A 19,203-nucleotide genomic window follows, 5' to 3' on the forward strand; every position below is an offset into this window, starting at 1 on the left:
CTATCTATCTATCTATCTATCTATCTATCTATCTATCTATCTATCTAATAGTAGCCTGGATCTATTCCTTTCTGAGGTGGCTCTGAGGATAGATGCTGGACCTGGCATCAGGAAGACCTGAGTTTGGATCCAGCCTCAGACACTTCCTAGCTATGTGACCCTGAGCAAATCATTTAACCTCTATCAGACTTGGTTTCCTCATCTGTAAAATGAAGATAATAATATCTACCTCCCAGAATTGTTGCAAGGATAAAATGAAATAATTTCTGTGAAGAGCCTTGAAAATCTTTTTTTTTTAAAGCAATCAGTGTTAAGTAACTTGCTCAAGGTTACACGGCCAGGTGTTTCTGGGTGGGTGCTAAGTGTCTGAGCCCGGGATTCGATCTTCAGGTCATCCCAACACTGGAGCTGGTGCTCTTACTCACTGTGCTACCTGGCCGCCCCTTAGCCTTGAAAATCTTAAAACAACATATAAATGTCAGATATTATTATTGTTGATATTGAGACACATGTGGTTTGTCTATGTCTAGAGGGAAGCTAGGATCCACTAGAGAGGGTTGTTTTTAATGTCCCCTAAAGAAGAAATAACAGCTTGTATTTATTTAGGGCTTTAAGATTTACAATGTTATCACATGTGTTATCACATTTTATCCTCAAAACTCCATGAAGTAGGTGCTATTACTATCCCCATTTTTCAGATAAAGAAATTGAGGCTGAGACTAGTACAGGGTCACACAGTTAAGTGTCTTAGGGAAAGGAAGAACTTTTTGTAACTGTCAAAAACATGGGTCAAAGGCTTCTTATCTATTTTCCTTTTTGATCAATTTAGATAAAATATAGTCTGCATTTGATTTCTTGTTAAACTAAAATGTTAACCCTTGAGGGGAAACTGAGGGCCCTCTTAGGGAGAAATATGAACAAAATTATGATGATCATAAGGAAAATTATTAATGATGCCAATAGCCCAAAAGATTTTATGAGACACTCTTCCTTGTCTCTCTCTCTTTCATATCTGACCAAGATTATGCTCAGGTCCATGGTATCATAGTCTAGAATGTTACTGATTCATAGCTTACCTACATATTCCTTGGTAATCAAGATAACAGATTTTAACCTATAGAGTGTAGGGGGAGGTCTTGTCCTGCTAGAAGCTCATAAGGTCCTTGAAGACAGGGACTATTTCCTCAAATACTTCTGTTTTATTCTGGTGATGCCTAGTATAATTCTGGAACATAAGAAGTAGTGTAGAATTGGATTACTGTCTTCTAAATAAATCTTATTCAAGAAGTTTCACTGTGTTCCAATTGCAGGTATTAAAAGACTAGAGAGTAGCTGGCATGGCAGACCCACGTGTGAAAAGGAGAGTGAGAGGAGTTCCATTCCTTTCCACCGAAGATCTCAGAAATTCATGATCCGATCTAGTAGTGACAGTAGTTATACCCCTGCCTCATCTGTTGGGAACAGCAGCAACAACAGCCCACAGCAGCCTTCAGACTCTGAGCCAAGAGTTGCCGTTGGGAATGTGCCAGTGACCCAGGAGCCGGCTTTGTTGCTTTCATCTTCAAGGACCAGTCCAGAAGGTCAAATTCCAGCGAGGACTGAGGAGTGCCACCAACCCTTGAAAGTCAAGAAATCCTTTGAGATTCTGGTTAGAAAGCCCACGGCTTCCAAGCCCAAACCTCCACCCAGAAAATACTTTAAAACAGATGTGGCCTCTAGTGATCAGCAGCAGAGCCTTAATGGGAAAGAGATTTCGTTATCAGTTGAACAAATATCTCCAACTAAGGAGCAAGTAAGATGTTACTGCATTAATACCCACTAAATATTTACCATAAATGAAGCATTGATGATTTTCAACGCTATCAGATCTTCTAATTAGACCAGTAGATCTTGAGGATTTCAATCACTCTATCAGAGCTTCTTTTAGTATGTAATCAGAAATGAGCTTTTTATTCTGAGCTTAGTTTAAATTTAGATGGGTGTGTTTGGGACTTACAAGTACAGTCTTTCTGATGGCTCTTTTTTTTTCTTTTTGGAGGGCAATTGGAGAAGAGTGACTTGCCCAAGGTCACACAGCTAGTTTTTGTGTTAAGTGTCTAAGGCCGGATTTGAACTCAGGTCCTCCTGATTCTAGGGCCAGTGCTCTATTCATTGTGCCACCTATCTTCCCTGTCTGATGGCTCTTAAGATGCTATAAGAAAGCTTAGATGTTATTTACTTCATTCTTTCCCTTTTATAGATGAAGAAACTGAGGCCCAGAGAATACAGGTACATCTATAGTAGACTGCACAGCAATCTCCCTAATATTCTGAATCACATGCACATTGAATATATAGATAGCCATTAATACCTACCTTTCATTGATAGTATATACCCCCAAATACTAGAATGGTAGGAGACCTGGATTCTAACCTTATCTCTGATCAAACTGGGAGAGCTTTGTCACTTAACCTTTTTTAAATCTCAAATTTCACATCTGTAGAATGAGAGAATTGGGATAGATGACTTTTAGGATTCTGTCCTTAAAATTTCTAAAAGAAATTAAGCATTTCATCAAGTCAGTGACAATTTGATATCTCTGGTTTAACAGCATTTTCCATTGGAAGTTATGGAGGATTTTTATTACAGGGAAAAATTTTTTCTGTAATAGTTTGGAAGTACACCTGCCTGCACACCGAGTGTTCGCTGTCTTCTATGTAGGACCATGAGAACATTCTAAACAATTACTTCAGGTTCTTTTTAGGCCTTGGAATTACATAGTTAGGCTAGAAACAATAGCAAAAGTAAGACTGATGTAACTCTAAATATATACATTTTTTTACATTGGTATAGGGAACTCTTGGTAAGTAAACTTGTCTCCCCCAAAATAATAGCAAGTGTTCTATGATTTGCCACTTAGAGAATTGTATGAGGCACTGAGAGGCTGCTAAATGACTAGGCCAGGGTCAACCAGCCAGTATCTGTCAGAGATGAGCCTTGAGCACAGCCCTCTATGACTTCAAGGCTGGCTCTCTAGCTGCTTAGTAACTATATTTTGGTGAGAGAAGACAACACACTTATTTCTAAGTGATGGATATTCAAGCATGTGTGAAGAACATGCATGTCATTCTTGAGGTAGACCCAAAGCAGCATCAACACTGAGGGATCACTCAATTAAATTTAAGAATGATTCTCAAACTAGGATAGGCTAGATGGGTATAGACAAGGTTGATTGGGTAAGTTAGAGGATAGGGAAGGGAATTGGATCAGGACTTTGATTAGTATGAGCACTCTATCTCCACCGAGGCAAGTTGAAGCCTTCTCTGAAACTTATTCTCTTAGAGATTTGCCTGGATTATGGAGGGGTCAAATAAATTGTTCAGTATGGGTCAGAAGTCCATCTTCCTTTAGAAGCTGGTTCTCTATTCATTGTGTATGTGTATGTATGTATATATACACACACATTGCTTCCAGCTAAGTTATAAGGATAATAAATGATGCTTAAAAGGTCATTGAAGACCATAGGATCATAGCCCTAGAACTAGAAAGAATTTCAGAGGTCATCTACTTCAAACCTCTCATTTTATAGGTGAGAAAACTGAGGCCCATGTCTTCTGTCTCCAGAGACAGAGCTCTCAGGTGAAAAGACACAGACTCAGTATACCTTGTTTTTGACCTGTTAAGGGTAAAAGTGTAGAAGGGGACATTTAGCTATGGGAGGTTGGTGGAGGAGTTATTTTTCAGAAAGGGAACCTTGCATTGTTCCTCAGGCTATTGTATGTACCCCAGGCCAAGCCCGAGGTAAATGAATCTATTTCAGACAATGCCTGTGTGGTCAGGAAGTCCAGAACTCAGAGGCACAGAGACATGAGCAGAAGCCATGTGTCTTTTTTTGATATATAACTATTCTCTAGCTATACTATTAAGACTATACCAATGGTATTTATTCTGATTCATGGGGATGGGAGCCTCTACCTGTTCCTTACTACCCAGGTCATTCACGCTTCTCAAGCCCACTATATGTCTTAAGGAGAAAACATGCTGTCTTACTGTTCTGTGCCCATATTGTCTGTATGGAATTAAATTCCTTAAAAACAGGGGATATTTCATTTTTGCCTAACTTGGCACACAGTGGGCACTTAGTAAATGCTAATTGATCAATTAATGTCCATTTAGATGGGTGTGAACATATTGGGCCTCCTTACTCTCTTTTCAGACTTCTTTCATCTCTCACCATTAAATATACATGTATATGTATATATGTATGTATATTCCAATTGTTACTCATTGGTGAGTACTTTGTCCAGCCTTACTCCTATCTGCTATAGGGAGGGATGGAGGGAGGTAGAACAGCCAGAACATGGGATTTTCAATATATTTTATTAGGCCCAACATCCAGATTCTCATAGTTAATTTAGCTAATTCAGTACTAAAGTTCTTGTCAAAGTGTACAAAATAATATACGGATACTTAGGTTCATAGGGGTAGCTAGGTGGTACAGTGGATAGAACTGGAATCAGAAGGACCTGAGTTCAAATCCAGTCTCAGACACTTACTAGCTGTTTGACTCTGGGCAAGCCACTTAACCCTGTATGCCTCAGTTTCCTCATTTGTAATATGAACCAGAAAAGGAAATGACAAACCACTCCAGTATCTTTGCCAAGAAAACTCCAAGTGGGGTCATGGAGAGTCAGACACGACTGAAATAGTTTGACAGCTTGGGTTCATAGGACCAGAGATTTACAGCTAAAAGGGACCTCAGAGGTCATTTAGCCCAACCCTCCCATTTTATAGATGAGGACACTGAGGCCCAGAGAGGTTAAATGACTGGCTGGCCCAAGGTCACATAGAAAGTTAGTGACAGATACAGGATTTGAATCCTTAAGTGTTTTGTAGTTAGAATTTGGGAGAAAGAAAAAAAAAACTATTGAATAAAGAAACAAACTGAGCTATTTGTAGTATTGTGAGAGCCTGAAATCTTGAAGAGGAACTCAGGTTGCTAAAAAGGAAGTTCAGTTCCTCAAAGAGCAGGATGTGGTTGCTTTTGTCCTTAGCTAATGAGTTGCTGTAGTTCTTCCTTTTTTTTTTTAAATGAATGTCATTTATCCTTATGACTGAGGGCCTAAGAGAGCAGAGGACAAAACTTAAGAGATTCTTATCTGCCAGGCTGTAAAGGCACAGGTTAGGAAACAGAGTGCAAGGGGGCACTAGTGTGTACTCTCCATGGACCTTGAGGTCACATTTTTGGTGACCCTGGAAACAGAACAGGAAGTGAAGGAACTGTGCTAACCAGTGAAGCATAACCACTTAAGTGAAAGTCCTTGAGTAGGCATGAACTTACTGCTGCTGGAGGGTACAGTTTGACAAATGGCCTCTTTTCAATAGGAAAAAAAAAAACAATGAGACTCCCACTTATGGAACTGGGGGCAATATTCTCAGCAACATAAAGCAAAGAAAATTTCTCAGAAATAAAAAGAAACAACAAATTAAAGTGAGTTTAGGAGGCTGAATAAGGTTCCCCCAAAAAGCCTGTCAAGAAAGTAAAATGGATGGCAGATGTGTTGGGTATGAGCAAACAATGGAGGGACCAGCAAGTCTGCCCAGCAGTCATTTTACTCTAATGGATGTACTCTGTCACATGAGCATGACAAATACTTGTCTCATTATGGAACACCCTCTCTCCAAAATGCTTGGTTGGGCTACAGAGATAGTTTAGAGAGAGTTCACCAATAAAGGCTTTTGTTTTGTTTTGTTTGAGCCACATTATATTGCTTTGGGTACACAGCATCCTTAATTTTTTTTTCTTTTGTGATTAATTATAGTATCTTCTGAAGGATAGAAAATTCCATTAAAAGTACCGTATTTTTAGTTCTTTTATGTTCTGTGGAAATACATCTGCCAATCATAGGATCATGGATTGAGAGCTAAAAATGAACTTTCAGGTTATCCATTCATATGATCAAGAGTTGGAAGGGACCTTACAGGTCACCAAGTACAACTTTCTCGTTTTGTTTTTTTTTTCTTTTTGGAGTGCAATTGGGGTTAAGTGACTTGCCCAAGGTCACATGGCTAGTTTTTGTGATAAGTGTCTAAGGCCAGATTTGAACTCAGGTCCTCCTTACTCTAGTGCTGGTGCTCTATTCACTGTGCCGCCTAGCCACCCCGACTTTCTCATTTTTGACCTGTGGAAAGTGAAACCCAGCAGGGTTAAGTGATTTGCACATAGTCACACAGGTAAAGGTGATAGACCCAGGAACTGAACCAAGGTCCTCTGATCATGGAGCTGGCATTCTTTCCTCTATGTTACATAGCCATTGTGCCCTCTATGATGCTCCATTATCTTTAAGATCATTATCTTGGTGGAAATCCAAACAGCCCTTCTAAATTAATCATTTTAGTACAGGCTAGCACTGCTTGCATTTTGAGTTTTGTCTATTTTTCATTTAAATCATTTTTTCCATTTACACATTCCTTTAGGAGTTCCATTAGGATCATAGATTAAGAACTGGAAAGGATCTTAAAAGTTATTAGCTCCAATTTCCTTATTTTGTAGATGAGGAAATAGAGACCCAGACAGGTTTAGTGACTTGCCCAGGTCACATAGCTAGTAAATGTCTAAGGTCTTCCCCTCCTACATTAATTCTTTTTTGAAGGATAACTAGGCAATCTTTAGACCCCATTCTTACCTGTCCTGTAATTACTGAATGGGTGTTGTCTCTGACAAATTGAGAACTCGGAGAGACTTTATCTTAAAAAGACCAATGTCTCCCACTGCATCTAGGGCCATCACCAGTCATCTTGACCTATGTCTTGTCACTAGATTCCAATGACCCTGGAGGAGAGAGTGAGACTGATGACTTTGTGCAGCTCTGCCTCACTTCAATCCAATCCACCTGCAAGTCAAGGCATCACCCTCTTGATGTCTTTGTTCCTCTTCAAGAACAAAGTACAAACAACATCAGAGGCAAATCTGTATCACGCATCTTTTCAGCTCCAAATCCCTACTCCATGTATTATAACACCTTGCCTCTATATACTATATGAATGGCTATTTTCTGTCTAGATACTTATTTTGAAGTAATTTAAATGTGAAAATCTTGTATAGTCCCAGTTTAATGCCTCACTGGAGAAATTTCCTCTGCTTTCATGGTCTTGTCAACTTAAAAAAGCCTAAAAAGGACCATGCAGCAATTAAATTTTTAAATGAGTAGAACACAAAGGAAAGAGCAGCTTTGAACAGTATTTTAATTTGCAAAATGTTAGGGAGTTATTTCAATGATGTCTTTCTCAGATGGTAATCTGTTCTCAGCATGCACAGATCAGAGACATAAAATTCAATACAAGGCGGAAGACACAAAGCACCGACTTAATTGCTTCCTCTGAAGAGCAGAGCAGGTGACAAGAGAAGGTCCAGGAAACAAGCTGCTGCCCTAGATGCTGAGCCTTGGAGACCATCAAGCAGGCAGGAATCAGGAACTCATGACTAAATAATAATCCTTTTGACCTTTTCCTTGAAACCTAAGAAAACAGTTTTCAGGCTTTCCTCCTCAAGGTTATCCCCAAAAGTACAGCAGCTGCTTGCCCTGCTCTACCCACTCCCCCAATTGTATATGTGAGGTCCTGTGAAATCCCTGTCTTTGACTTTTAGTGCATTATTTATAAGCTTTGCATTTAATTTAATTTTGTGATAAACCAACTTTCCACAAACTAACTGAGTAGAAAGAATGTGATAGTTTCTGCATTGAAATTCTTTTTAAAGCAACAGGAAATCAATGCCACAAGGTTGGTTGGGTCAGTGACTGTAACCCATTTTAGCTCTGTACAAGTGCATAGGAAGAGATGTCATTAAAGTCTTTCCACCATGCCCACCCCTCCCCCGCCAAGTAGTTGAAATGGCTCATTGTGAAGCTGTTACACAATTTTTCATCTAAAGCAAAAGCCTGAGCATTACTTAAGATTTATGTTGAGGACAAAATCAAGAGCACAAAGATGGCTTGTGCCCATAGCAATTCTTACCATTTATAGCATGGCGTTTTGACAGACTATATTTCCTGTTTACACCACAGGAAGTGGGAAACCTGCAGCTACGGGGAAAGAAAACTGTTATAACTCTGAGTGAAGTCCCATCTTGTTCAGAATCAAGAGTTTCAGTTCAAACAGAGGGTGGTGAGGCTCTTGCCTCAACCCCAGCAGAATCAGAGCAAGTGAATGTATCCAGGACAGGTATGTTTGGATTTTAAATAGTTTTACATGCTTCTGAATGTGTAACATTCTGTCTGCGGCATGGGTGCAGTTGTGAGTTGTGAAAATGAACCTGAAAAGTTTGATTCTAAAACTTGAGTGGAAGTCAGATAGTCATTTTGTGTATTTGTGCACGCGTTAGCCTCTCTTTAAGATGAGCCAGATGGCAGGCTTTGAACCTGGGGCTTCCTGACTTTTAAGCCATCTCTCTATCCACTACATTTTACTGATACTCCTCTTAAACATTAGCAGATGAAAATTCATCTCCTCATCCCCCTCCTCTTTCTCATCCTCTTCCTTCTCCTTTTCCTCCTTCTCTTCCTCCTCCCTCCCCTCCTCCTCCTTCTCCTCCTCCTCCTTCTCTCTCTCCTCTCCTCCTCCTTCTCTCCTCTCCTCATCCTTCTCTCTCCCCCCTCTCCTCCCCTTCTTTCCCCTTCTCTCCTCTCCTCTCTCTCATCTCTGTGGGAAACTCTTAGTAAGGAAACTACTTCCAATAATGTAATTCAACAACTCATCTGCAATGTACACTTTTGGTGTGTTATCTTGGGATAGTGAATGGTCAAATGATTTGCTCATAATCCCACAACTAGGATTTGTTAGGATGTTCAGTGTTTGAACCCATATCTTCCTGGCTCCCAGGCCAGCCACTCTATGCACTATGCCATGCTTAGTGATATCCAACAAGGATAATGTGAAGCAATAGTGTGGGAAATAACACTGAATAGGGACTGTGCAGATTGTTTCATTTCAAGGATGATGTGCTAACTAGTCTGATTTCATTTCCTATGTAATTTTCCAATGGCACTCAAAGAAACATCATCATGGTACCCTCACATCTATTCTTTATAGCTTTATAAATAAAGGAAATGAGATTTGAGATGAAATATATATATATACACACACATATACATATGCATATAAAAGTGTGCAGTAAGTTTGAAGGTAATACTATTGGAAATTATGGGAAGTTGCATTTAAAATAGCAGAGTTGTTAAATTCACATGCTCATCATTATTTCACAGTATGAGAACATGATGTTAGAAGATATAAAAACCTGTTATCTAGAAGGCCTTAAGTCTATGATATGTAGAAAGTGTTCCATATCAGAGAAAGGATGTAACTGGATGATGTGTCTATAGATGCCTCACCGCAAGGTTTTATAGTGATGGAAAGAATAATTTGGATCAAAAGTTGTCTTAGGGAAAGGTACTTTGGAAATGTCAGTGTTCAAAAGAAATCTTCTACAGGAATTAGGAATTCCACCAAAAGAGCTCCTGACTTTGAATTCAAACTCAACTTCAGATATTAATTTTCTGACCCTTCATGTTTCAAAGCCTCAGTTTTTTACTTGTAAAATGGAGATAATAATTCTGTTGTCCTTACCCGAGAGGCTTGTTTTGAGGCTCACACAAGGTAATGTATATAGTTATCCCTTTCACATCATGGGGGGTAGGGGAACAGCACCTGTGATCTGGAAAATCTGCATAAAATTTGTGGGCCTTCCTCTAATACCAGAAAAGTCTGAATTATATGGTATTAAAGTATCTGGATATTATACAACACTATACATATATTTTATGCATTTCTGAGTTTCTACACCGTTTCTGTGTTGTGTGCTGATCTTTACGTGTCATCTGAGGCTTTTGCAAAACTCACATGAAGTTTCCATGAAATTTCTTATGCTGACCTATGATATACCAAAACCACAATGGGGAAAGTCATGATATGGAAGAGAAAACTGCACAAAACACTGCATAAACTGCAAAGTGCGATACAAATGCTCCTTTACTCTTGCTACTGGAAGATAGTGGGACTTATACAAAGAGCAATATTTACTTCTAAAGATAGCCATAAATATATAAACATATTCCCTCAACATAGGGGAGGCACAATCCCCCTCCCCTCTTGTACCACTTCAGTCCTGGGGAGAGGAAGAGGATTATTCTCATAGCTTAATTCAATTCCCAAAGAGCACAGTCCCAGTTCAAAGTCCAAAACCTCCCTTGGATTCCTGGGCACTCAAGTTTTACAAATGAGTTAGCTGGCCCCCAGACAAGTAAAGTGATTCTTTCAACATCACATAGCTAGTCAGTAGCAGGACTGTAAATAGGTTTCCTAATTCTAAATTCCATGGTCTTTTTACATCATTTGTAAAAGCAGCCATGAAAATTAGTCTATGTTACCTATAGCTTGACACAGAGGAAAAAATAATGGATTTGGAGACAGAAGACCTGGTCCTGCCTGGGATCCTGACTGTGCTACTTGGTATCTGTGTGACTCTAGGCAAGTCATTTATCTCTCTAGGCCTTACTATGTTTTCTCTCCCCTTTTTTAAAAAATACCAAGAAAGACACAATTCACTTATTTTTCTCAAAATCATTATTCTTATCAGAAGGGGTATCAATAACAACAAAAATAATATCAAAAGTAACAAAAATAGCTAGCATTTATATTGCACCTTACATTTTGCAAAGCACTTTACATATACCACTTAAAATGTTGCTCACAACAACCCTGTGAAGTAAATGTTAGTATAATTTCTGTCATACAAGTGAGTAAACCGAAGCTGATAGAGACTGAGTGACTTGCCTAGGGTTGCACAGAGAGTAAGTATCTTTGAGGCAGGATTCAAATTCACTTATTACTAATTCTGATTCCAGCATTGTATACTGTGCTACCACCTAGCTAAGTCTAACCATAAGCATATCTAGTGTGAGAAATTAATTATTTTTCTCTTGTATTTAATAACTAATTATTGAATCAACACCAAAGGTCTAGTTCCTGATTTAGAAAACAACCAGCATGGGAAATCTCTAAAAGAGATTTACCAAGGCCAAGATCTAACCACATAGTAAAAGAAATTCTAATTTTAGGCTAATGTCTTAGAGAAAGCATAAAGGACCATGAGGAAGTCCAGGAAACAAGGTATCTGTATTCCCAAATCCTCCCTTTTGTCAGACAGGTCATATGGATATTGATGTCTCTTTGACCAAGAGGTGGGTGACACAGGTCATGTACCCTGAGATGCTCATTTTGATATTGCCCACCTTCCATTTTGTTAACCAATCAGAGGTGGTCACCATGCCTGGGAACATCTATTCTTTGAAGGGCTTATAATCTGTGAGCCCTCCACTGTTAGGGGTCTTCGTTTATCCTAATTGGTCATCCTTTATCCTTAAAAACATGCTGGTCTTATTAATAAAATGAATAAATTACCCAGAAACTATGTCTCGCAACCCTTTTTAATTGTCACGTTAGTATGGTTGAATAGGGTAGAACACTGGAATGGAGTCAGTAAGACTTGAATTCAAATCCTACTTTGCACTTACTACCTATGTGACCCTGGGCAACTTTATCTGCATCTCCAAATTTTTCTCACTTGTAAAATGATGATGTTGGACCAGATGATCCCTGAGGTTTCTACAGCTCTGTGTGAACTAGTCAAAATGAGCATGTTTGAAGTCAGAGTTGTCTCTGACTTTTAATTAATAATGAAGTCATCTAAACCCATTATCTTTTAAAAACAGAATTAAAAGCTAAATGCCAAAAGGAAATGTTAAAGGTTTAAAAGTTAAAGGAATATAATTTAGTTTTTGAATTACTTCACTGGGAGTCAGTGGGGTATTGCCAAAAGAACACTTTGCTCAGAATTGGGAGTTCAGGAATCTGTTTATGACTCTCTTAGCAACTGTCTTTGAGGCCTTGGGTCTCTTTCATTCTCAGATTTCTTATCTATTAAACTAAAAGGTTGCTTTGGACAGTCTCTAAGGTTCCTTCCACCTCCAAAGTGCTTTGATTCTATGATGTTAATGCTCAAGTTTTCTAAATTCAAATCTTAACTCAGACACTTTCTACTTGTGTGACCCTGGGCAAAAAACTTAAATTCTGTCAGTCTCAGTTTTGTCTTCTGTAAAATGGGAATGATAATAGCCCCTGTCTCCCAGGATTGTTGTAAGGATCAAATTAAATGCTATTTGTAAAGAGTTAAGCACAGTGCCCAATATACAGTAGGCACTTAAAAAATGTTCTCTTCCTTTTCTCTTTCCCTTTCTCCCTTAGTAGAATCAATTATGTTTGGCTGGGAGTTAGATAACAAAGCTCTAGCCAATAGCATAACCCTTCCATATACTGGATGTGACCAGGCATTCCCATTTTCAGCTATTTCCTTACCATTACAAATATCTTTTTAGGGGCCGCCAGGTAGCACAGTGAGTAAGAGCACCGGCCCCAGTGTTAGGATGACCTGGGGATCGAATCCGGGCTCAAATACTTAGTACCACACCCAGAAATAACTGGCCGTGTAACCTTGAGCAAGTTACTTAACCCCAATTGCTTAAAAAAAGAAATATCTTTTTAACTAGCCTATTCTCATATAAAAGTATAAATTTTAGTTCTTTTTTTCTTTGTTGCTTAGGTGCCCTCTCACTAGTGAAGCATCCTTTACTTAGAAGACAAGCCCGGGTAGATTACAGCTTTGACGCTACTGTGGAGGACCCGTGGGTTCGAATTTCAGATTGCATCAAAAATTTATTTAGCCCCACCATGAGTGAAGACCATGGACACTTAGACCTCAGGTCTAATGTCAGTTCCAGTGAAGAAAATCGCAAATGTGGTCTCTCTGATGGGGTGTTACAGAAGCTCGAATCTGCAGGTGACATTTCCAAAGGCTACAAAGCTGAAGAAAATGGCAATGTGAAGAAAGGCCCCCCAGTAGCTCCCAAACCAGCCTGGTTTCGTCAGAGCTTGAAAGGACTAAGGAATCGATCTGGAACTGCAGACCCCAAAACTCTACCAGATCAAAGCACTCCTGCCCAACCCAGTCCCACTTTGAGGGAGCGCTCTCTGTTCCCAGGCAGAGCATCATCGATCAAACAAAGAATCAGCTCTTTTGAGACATTCAGTACTTCTCATCCCCCAGAGAAAGGGAACCAGAGACTGATTCCTAAGCTCTCCCTCTCCGAGAGAGAAAAATCTGGTAAACAAGATGCAGGCATCCCCACTGGTGTCTTCTCTCAAGGTTCCCACCGTACTACTGAGCAGCAGGTTCCTGCAAAGATCCCCCTGCCCCTGGACTCACATGCTATTTCAATTCCCAAGGACCCAGACTTGTCTGATTCGCCCCCACCAGCACGTCCATCCAGTCCTCAGGAAAGCCATGACACTGACAGTGATCTCTTGCACCTGCTTCAGGCAAAGATCACTGAGTCACAATGCCTCCTTGTGAATAATGCTCCAATCCAGAGAGCTCGAAGCTTCCCCCTGACCTCACATCAGGCTTGTGAGATGAAGGCAACAGAGGAGAAATCTAGCAAGCTCTACTCCATCAGCAGCCAGGTGTCATCAGCCTTAATGAAATCTTTCCTCTGCCTTCCTCCATCTCCAGTCTCCTGTGGACATAGTCCATGGAATCCTCGGGAAAGGTCATCTCCATCACCTGTGGAAGATATGAGGGCTGTCAGTCCTTCAAATGAAAATTCTTCTACGGACATGGGGTTTTCACTGAAGTAAGCCATTTAGAGTACTTCTTTCATGCCTATGAATAGATTATGCGTCCCAGGAGTCTCCACTGTAGAGCACATGCCCTAGTAAACTCTATTCAACCTTGGTTCTAGACAAAAAAAAATAGTCATTCAGATTATGAATCTAGACTTTGAGCACAATTGGTGATGAACTAGAATCCAAGGACATTTCTTAGAACTTCTTACAGTCCTGGAACAATAGTAAAAATGGATCTGGGAGAATTCCCTTAGCATCTACTCTGTATTAGAAGAGCCTTGATCAGTTGTTCCCTGTTTAAGATGTTTACCCAAAGATTGGGTCTTAACTGAGTGTGCTTTGTAGAATTATATGTGGGATTTAGATCTGGAAGGGGTTTTAGAGAACATCTGTCTCATTTTACAAAAAAAAAAGGAAACTAAGGCTTAGATAGGTGATACAATTTGTCCAAGGTTATACAAACAATTTTACTTCTCCCCTTCTGCTTCCCCTTCCCTCTAAAAGATGCTCTCATTTAATATTTATTAAGCAAGTTTTTGTCATTTTCAGCCCCATATGGCTTTCTTGGGCTGACATAGACTTTGAATGTCTTCAGTTGCGGTCCTCCAAAATTTCATAGTCCATGGTAGAATGCTCTTCTCACAGTATATTATTTTTCTCTTTCCCACTAACATGAAAGCCTTTCTGAGCTGAGAGACTATTCTGAGGGTCTGACAGAGAATGATGAGATAGAGGAGGGTGGCAACTCTCCTCAGTCTACATGTGGATCTGGGCAATCTGTTATCTCTCTACTTACTCGGGAAGAATTAAAGAAGCTCATAGAGGAAGTGAAGGCACTAGATGAAGCAACATTAAAGGTATGTGTCCTTTCTAAGCATTAGTTCTCAACCATCAACTTGCTTTGTAATGTGATATTTTCCCTGTAGTGATCTAATATTGAAGATTCTGCAAACCATAAATCAATGAATTTGACTGATTGAAGGCAAACTTGCAGCATTTGTTTTTTTTAATATTATTTATTCATGAGATTTTTTTTAAAATTGATTTTCAAATCCTCTTCCTCTCTCTAGTCCTTCCCCCATCCACTGAGAAGGCAAGCAATACATCAACCATTCATGTGAAATAATATAAAACATTTTATATATGTATAAATATTTATTATATTTATACATAATATAAATTATTATAATTCATATATTATATTACATATAATATATTATAATAATATAAATTATTATATTTATATGTATATAAATAATATAAAACAATATTAGCCATATTGCCAAAAAAGTGTAAGAAAAATGAAGTGAGAAATTTATACTTCAATTTGCACTCAGAGTTCATCAGTTCTCTTTTTGGAGGTGGATAACATTTTTCATCACAAGTTCTTCAGAATCATCTTTCATCATTGCATTTATCAGAGTAGCTAAGTCTTTCAAAGTTGATCATTACTACAATAATGCTATTACTGTGTACAATGTTCTCCTGGTTCTATTCACTTCATTTTGTATCAATTCACATACATCTTCCCAGGTTTTCTGAAACCATTCTCTCATCATTTCTTATAGCATGATAGTTTTCAGTCACAATCATATATCACAACTTTTCAGCCATTCACCAATTTCTAAGTATCCCCTCAATTTCTAATTCTTTGCTATAACAAAAAGAGCTACTATAAATATTTTTGTACACGTGAGTCTTTTTTACTTTTTCTTTGATCTCTTTGGGATATAGATCAATAGGTATGCGATTACACACCTGTAATAACAAATCTCATATGTCTATCTATTGTCCATGCCTGTAGCTTCCATTTAGGGTTGAAAGTAGACCTTAGGATTCAGTGTAGTACTACATGGTGATTTGTTGAAGGGTCACTGGAACAGTTCCCTGCTTCAAAATGTTTTCCTCAAACTCTCTGAAATGCCACAATTAGAGATGCATTTTTTATGGCATTTTATGTTTTCTAGATGTTCCAGTTATAGTCAAATATTCCAGGTAAGACTAATATCTTAAGCCCTTATCTGTTAACATAGTTAACAGAATAGAGGAGCAAAAAATAAAAAAAGGTGGGAGGAGGAAGCTAGAAAAGACAAATTTGCCCTCTTATTTATTTGTTTGTTTTCATTTTAGATCAGGCATCTATTTCTTTCAGCTAAAGATCTACTTTGCTATTCCACCGTGTTACCTACAAATGGTCAGTTTGTCAGAATGTATGAGGATGGTTCCCACATGCTTCCCACATACAAATCCACTCCTCTTTGAAGACATATTAAAATTATTGGGTAACAAACACAGAGATCAAAGGAACCTGTCAGCTGAGCAGTTGTCTCTCAAACAAGGGTTATTCTTGGGATCTTATAACTTTAAGATCACAAGATCATAGGTTTAGAACTAGGAAGGGATCTCAGAGATCATAATCATAATGAACATTTAATAGATTAAAAAAGAAAACAAGCTGAGGGTGAGAGACCTGATAGCTAAAGTCCCTTATAGGTAGTGACAGAATGCATAGAATGACCTCTTTCCATTCCATCATCTGATTGATGCCTCTAGTAGTTCATTAATAGAAGTAAGGAATCTTCACACTGAAGAGGATCTCAAAGCTCATCCATTCCATTACCAGCTGTATAATTATTATGGCTGTGGTAGCAGCTCCTCATGTTCATAGAGCATATTCCCATTCCTAAGTGCTCTCTCTGCAGCAGCCTTGTGTAATACGACCCTCAGTCATATTCTTCTCATCCATTCTAATGGCTTCTTGTGATGAAGCGGTATGCAGAAGCTTAGAGAGGTGAAGGGATTTGACTAAGGTCACCTAGTTTGTGAATAATGTTTGATGCTCAGTGAGTATTTCTAACATGCTGTGAAGTAGACTAGATCTTCATCCTCCAAAGAGGGCTTTTTCTGTTCTACTTCACTATTATGGCGCTCCGAGAAGAAGACCATGTAAAGCTAGGACCCAGAAGTCTGCTTCATGAAGACTGGAGGAAGGATTGCCTCAGAGAGGGGAGCTTTGCCTATCAGAACTCTGTGTTCTGAGGTGCCCTATGGTCACATGGTATATGGGCAATAGAAGCATGGCTAGACTTGTAGAATGTTAGAGCTGGAAAGGATCTTAGCGATAATACTCTTATATCCTTTCATTTTACAGATGAGGATACTGAGGTCAAGAGAAAACAAGGACCTTGCCAATTTCACACAGTTAATTGTGGGCAGAACAAAGACCTAAACCCAGGCTTTATGATTACAAGGCCAATGTTCATTTTTTTTTGTTGTTGTTTTTTGGAGGGGGAAGTTAGGGAAATTGGGGCTAAGTGACTTGCCCAAGGTCACATGGCTAGTTTTGTATTAATTGTCTGAGGTCAAATTTGAACTCAGGTCCTCCTGACTCCAGGGCTGGTGCTCTATTACCTGCTCCACCTAGCGTCCCCAAGGCCAATTTTCTTTACATTCAATGAAAAATTTTAAAATAACAGGGGGGAGAGAGAGAGAACACACCTACTCATATATACAAACATGGAGAAAGTGGTAACTCTTTGCATTTACTGACCTGAAATCCATTATTTTTATTATTGTCTGAAAAATTATAATCCATTGTGCTCTGAGATAAAATTCATACTATCAAAACAGTCAAAATAGAAGCACTATGGGAAATTTTAGTCAGGAGAATTTATATTTGGTTAGTGGAAGGTGTCAGAGAAACAAATATAAATTAATATAGCCAACATAAAAGAAACTGATAGAAAGAGGGAACAATAAAATTCTGCTTGTGGAAGAGAAAGGAAATCATGGATTGGACAACCTCTGAGTTGGGCTTTGAAGGAAGAGAAAGAGAAAGTCGTGGGATCATGGGATTATTGGATTTAAGGCTGGAAAAGGCCTTAAAGGTTTTTGTTTGAATCGTTCCTTGTATAGGTGTGAAAACTAAGACCTAATGAGGAAAAGCAGCTTGGCTAAGATCACACAACCAATAAGTGACTTATACTAGTCATTCAAATGCATTTAGATATGTTTTAATATTTTCTTTCCATAGCAATTTGACAGCATTCATGTTACCATTTTGCATAAGGAGGAAGGGGCTGGCCTTGGATTCAGTTTAGCAGGAGGAATTGATCTGGAAAACAAGGCAATCACGGTGAGTCGTCATACTTTCTGGCCATACCTCAGGCCTCTAGGAGTTTGGACAAGGGCTACTCAGTGATTTGACCATGAACAGAAGGTTAGAAAGCCTTGCTAAGAAAGGAGTCACTTCTGCCCACCAATAGCGCATAAGTTTACAGTGTCCACTACCTCCCCAACCCCACCTCAGGTGAAGCCTCTGGTTTCAGGTCTCCTGGGGACTGGGGATTCTGAGGTTGGCTTTCTATCTGCTTAACCAAATTTCCTTTCCACATTTAAACCATACTAAATATTAATATGTGCACCACCCACATCATAGAATTGTGTTGAGGAAAGTGCCTTATAAACCTTAAAGTACTACACAAATGTAAGTGATTATTATTTGGGCCAAAGAAGATGAGTAAAAACTTTGTTTCATCTTTAGCTCCAGACATTTAACAGTGTGATAAGAGTTCCACTGTAATAAGATGATCTGGAAATTACATGGACTTTTTTAGGATGGAATTTTCTTTTTTCTCATGTATTGGTCTTTGTTTTTGGTGTTATATTCAGGTTCACCGAGTATTTCCCAATGGACTAGCCTTTCAAGAAGGGACCATACAGAAAGGAGATGAGGTCCTTTCCATTAATGGGAAATCTCTTAAAGGCACCACACATAATGAAGCCTTGGCCATCATCCGGCAAGCTCGAGACCCAAAGCAGGCGGTTATTGTTACGAGGAAAATGCAGGAAGATGAGACAGGACTGAATTCTTCCATTGAGTCTGCATCTTCAGCAGCCAGTGAGGTTTCCACAGAATCAAGTAAGTTTTCCCCATTTTCTGATGCCCACAGATACCATGGAATCTCTTGACCCTTTGATTCCTTCCCTGCAATGTAGCTAAGAATTCTTTTTCCCCAAAGGTTTGGTGCCTGGTCATGGAACTACTTAGGAAAAGCAATGAAATGTGTTTATTGGGGAATTCAAGACATTCAGGAACTTTTATACTTTCTGAGTATCCTATTTGTTATCCCTTAAGGGTCAAGTTACAGTATAGTAGTGTTAGGTACCTGTGTAGGATTCTGTAGTACCATTGTAACATGGTACTTCTTGGTCTAGACTAAGGGTTCTTCATATTTTTGTATTTCAGCTTACTTGGGCAGCATGATAAGGCCTATGGATACCTTTTCAGGATAATGTTTCTAAATGTATGTAATAAAATACATAGAATTACAAAGAAAACTAATTATGTTGAAATAAAATTATCATGTTCAGTGGGGGTACTTGAGGCTCAGAATACCTCTCTTGCTCTGGGCCTCATCCCCAACTTAGCTGTCTTTCTGGCCCAAACCCACCACCACACCCTGATGTCTGGGACACCCAACAATG

At 39.0% G+C, this 19,203-nt stretch overlaps 1 protein-coding gene across 1 annotated transcript in view; it reads left to right on the forward strand.

Moving 5' to 3' along the window:
- The window catches only part of IL16 (interleukin 16), a 167,970-nt gene that overhangs the window by 137,716 nt on the left and 11,051 nt on the right, over positions 1-19,203 (forward strand). The window contains exons 14-19 of the mRNA XM_069098690.1: positions 1,311-1,792; positions 8,046-8,202; positions 12,635-13,724; positions 14,396-14,573; positions 17,750-17,851; positions 18,388-18,637. Coding sequence (XP_068954791.1) covers positions 1,311-1,792; positions 8,046-8,202; positions 12,635-13,724; positions 14,396-14,573; positions 17,750-17,851; positions 18,388-18,637 — 2,259 coding nt within the window. The remainder of the gene's footprint in view (positions 1-1,310; positions 1,793-8,045; positions 8,203-12,634; positions 13,725-14,395; positions 14,574-17,749; positions 17,852-18,387; positions 18,638-19,203) is intronic.

This window comes from Petaurus breviceps, unplaced genomic scaffold, assembly GCF_028583685.1.
Source record: "Petaurus breviceps papuanus isolate PSGF00001 unplaced genomic scaffold, PetGlider_PUasm1.0 37, whole genome shotgun sequence".
Classification (NCBI taxonomy): domain Eukaryota; kingdom Metazoa; phylum Chordata; class Mammalia; order Diprotodontia; family Petauridae; genus Petaurus; species Petaurus breviceps.